We start from the raw sequence: 3,288 nt of genomic DNA, 5'->3' as shown, positions 1-3,288 counted from the left end.
AGAGAGAAAGAGAGAGAGAGAGAGAAAGAGAGAGAGAGAGAGAGAGAGAGAGAGAGAGAGAGAGAGAGAGAGAGAGAGAGAGAGGCAGAAATCCCCACGGGCCAGAAGCGTCAGACTAATCGACCGAATTAGTTCGTGTAGCAAAACGCTCACCACCCCAATTCGGGGGGATAGCCACTCTGTAAAGTTTTTCACGTCTCGAACCTCACATCGTTATTTCATGATTTCTATGATAGGCATTATACAACTCTGACCGTATTCAGTCCTGTAAACATTCGATTATATACATTGTACAGAGGTATAATATAGACGATTTTTCACAGTCAACGAAATCTCCCACATTTCGGAGCTAACATGAGTACTATTAGAATGTTACATTTCATTTGATTTCATGTCGTATTTCATGAGTTCCTACATTTTTACATCTGTTCCCACTTTAACTGTACATGTCACAGCAGTAATGGATTAAAAAGATCAGAAGACAGACTGCCAGGTTATCACTTAGTTATACAGCACAATGGTGACAAAAATCATGGTACACGACACAATCATTGTCAGAGAGGGAAAGAAAGCACAGTCACATTATTCACTGTTTCTAAGAAATGTTGTGCAGTGATAAAGTTTGCTATTAGCAACTTCATTTCACGATAATTTAATTATGTAGAATTATCTTCGAAGAAAAGCAACTACAGGGGTGAATGCTGAATGCAGACATACGTTTCACCGTGCCCGTTGTGTACGGATGTTTTCTAAAAGCCACAAAATCTTTGCCGTCCCAAGAACTACACTGCCCATTGGTCAATTTTTAACGTTGTCTCTTGAAACCTGCTGGTTACTATAACTAAACTGTCCTGATCTTGTGATATACGTTGAGATACTGAGGGACAAAAAAACAATGGAAAACGCGGAGACCAAAGCAATATTATATCGAACGACATCTTCGGAAGAATCAGTCAACTTTCTCAGTCGCTATCATTGTCTCAGACAGGTGTAAAGTTTTGTTGCAAATACTTTTCTTCTGATTTGATCAAAATTTTCCTTGGAAATGAACGCATTTTCATCTGGTCACAATTGTAAGTCTGTCCCTCAGTGCAATAAGATTCTCACAACTTTTTAACTTCCGTGAAGTCAAAGAACATTTTGTCGGTGAGAGGTTTACGTGCCCAACACTTCCAAAATTACCAGAAAACTCTCAGTCTTACAATCTTTTTCTAAGTGGAGCTGAGATCTTAAGCTTTTCATTTATTTTCTAGTCTCTGAATGTCAAACACATCAATATACATAATACATTTATGGACTTTGCTTTTTATAAGCATCTCACTGTTTCCTATGCTTGTTTGAACCATGAAGATATCATGCACTTCGAAACGCATGGTTGCAAGAACTATAAGCAAAATGTGGGGTTCAAACATTTTCATAAATGCCTACATTTCACCAATTCATCAAACTGTTATTCATTTATATAATTATAGTCTGCTTAGTTCGAATGCTCCATCAACATGGAACAACGTAAGCTGATTCGCAAAAGTATATATTTCTACCATTTTTTCCTGTCATTTTAGAAGACAAGTTTTCTGCATATTTGAGGGGCAGTCTTGCCACTGTAAGAATCTTTACAGCAAACAGGCTCGCTGCACGGCAATGGCTTCAGCAGGTTCCGAATCGAACCAGAAGAAGGGATCGGTCGTGTCTTGGATGCTGGAGGAGAAACAGCACGGTCTCCGACCAGGGCACTCTGGCTCAAGAGTTCCCCACCAACTTTCAAACAGTCAGAGAACACGTCGGCTTTTTCTATCTCCTCCCTTTCCATCTCTTCCGGAGATACTGTCTCCGGCTCTTCAATAATTTTCATTTTCGTAAGGGTCGTTATCTTCGGTTTGATTTTCTTTTCCAGATTTTGTTTTGCCATTGTCAGAACTGCCCCATAGTTCATTGGCGTACAGGCGCCATTGCGGGAATGTCGGACGATATGTTTTTTCGGCATACTTAGTGCTGGTGTCGTTTCCCAGTCTGACAATGGTGACATGCTATTCTCCCTTATATTTGTGTCGCTACTGCATGACTTTTCAGAAGAAGACTTGAAAATCTGACTGCTGCAAATACTTCTTTTATGAGGCGACGTCCTTTTCCTGCTAGGTTTCTTCTCAGTGTTTGAATAATCTTTCTTCACAGCTCTTTCCCACGCTTCCTTGGCCTTCCGAGCTATCTTCTCCCTCTTTAGCTGAGCCTTTCTCTCGGACTTCATGTCGTACAAGAGAGCGTGAATAAGAGTATATTCAGTCTCATCTTCCTCAGAGGAGACAATGTCGTGCACAGATACGGGAGACTTAGCTTTCTCGCCATGTTTGTCGGCGACATCTCTTTGTTTCCCCGAGTGCCTCCCCTCTCTCAGACCTCCCTCACGCTTTTTGCTGTTCTCTTTGTGAATAGCATTCGGTGTCCGCTTTTTAGCAGTCTGTTGATGGGCGTGGGTATTCCTTTGTGTTGGAGAGGTCGAGCCGGTATGAGTCCTCACCAGCGGCCTGGCATGATGTATTGTGGGCACCACATGGCGGTCGTGGTTCGCTTTAGACTGCTGGGACTCGATATTGGATCTTCTGACTATCTTTCTGACCACATATGTTTCCGTTCCTGATGAAGAGGACTGATACATTGATGAGGAAGATGACTCGTGAGACTTGTAAGAATGAGGGGATGTACGGGACACGTGTTTGTCCGGTCTCCAAGAACTTAGGCAACCGGAGTGTCTCGAGGGTGAATTAAGATGGGTCCCTGACGATCCAGACCAAGTCGACGACTTATCTGATGAACTGGACGAGGACGAAGAAGTGTGATAGTTTAATGATCTAGTTGGGGATGATACAGAATGGTTTGATGATCTAAACCAGGAGGACGACGTATGATGGTTTGATGATCTAGACGAGGACGATGAGGTATGATGATTTGATGACTCAGACCAAGATGAGGACGTATGTTTTGATGAACCAGACGAAGGAGATGACATCTGGTTTGTTGAACCGGAAGAAGACGACGAGTTACGATGCTCTGGTGATAATGTTGATCTGGATATAGGACACATCAAAGCAGATTCGGGTTTCTTCTTGGGAATTAGGTAATGCTTTAATTTTCCCTCCGATCTGAGTTCGGGTCGTTCTTCCATTCTGTCTGCTGGCAGATCCAGACTATTGTTGTTAGCTTTCTGAAATAATATGATTCAGCTCAGTTATCAAAATGTCAATAATTCTTTACATGTAATAATAATAAAAAATAATAATAAAGATAATAATA

At 41.6% G+C, this 3,288-nt stretch overlaps 1 protein-coding gene across 1 annotated transcript in view; it reads right to left on the bottom strand.

The window, feature by feature from the left end:
* Positions 1–33: 33 nt before the first annotated feature.
* LOC101853811 (uncharacterized protein DDB_G0271670) overlaps positions 34–3,288 on the bottom strand; it is a 6,297-nt gene continuing 3,042 nt past the window's right edge. The window contains exon 2 of the mRNA XM_005106548.3: positions 34–3,199. Coding sequence (XP_005106605.1) covers positions 1,559–3,199 — 1,641 coding nt within the window. The 3' untranslated portion in view covers positions 34–1,558. The remainder of the gene's footprint in view (positions 3,200–3,288) is intronic.

This window comes from Aplysia californica, unplaced genomic scaffold (genome assembly GCF_000002075.1).
Source record: "Aplysia californica isolate F4 #8 unplaced genomic scaffold, AplCal3.0 scaffold00542, whole genome shotgun sequence".
Lineage (NCBI taxonomy): Eukaryota > Metazoa > Mollusca > Gastropoda > Aplysiida > Aplysiidae > Aplysia > Aplysia californica.
This window is presented reverse-complemented; position numbering and strand designations above follow the sequence as displayed.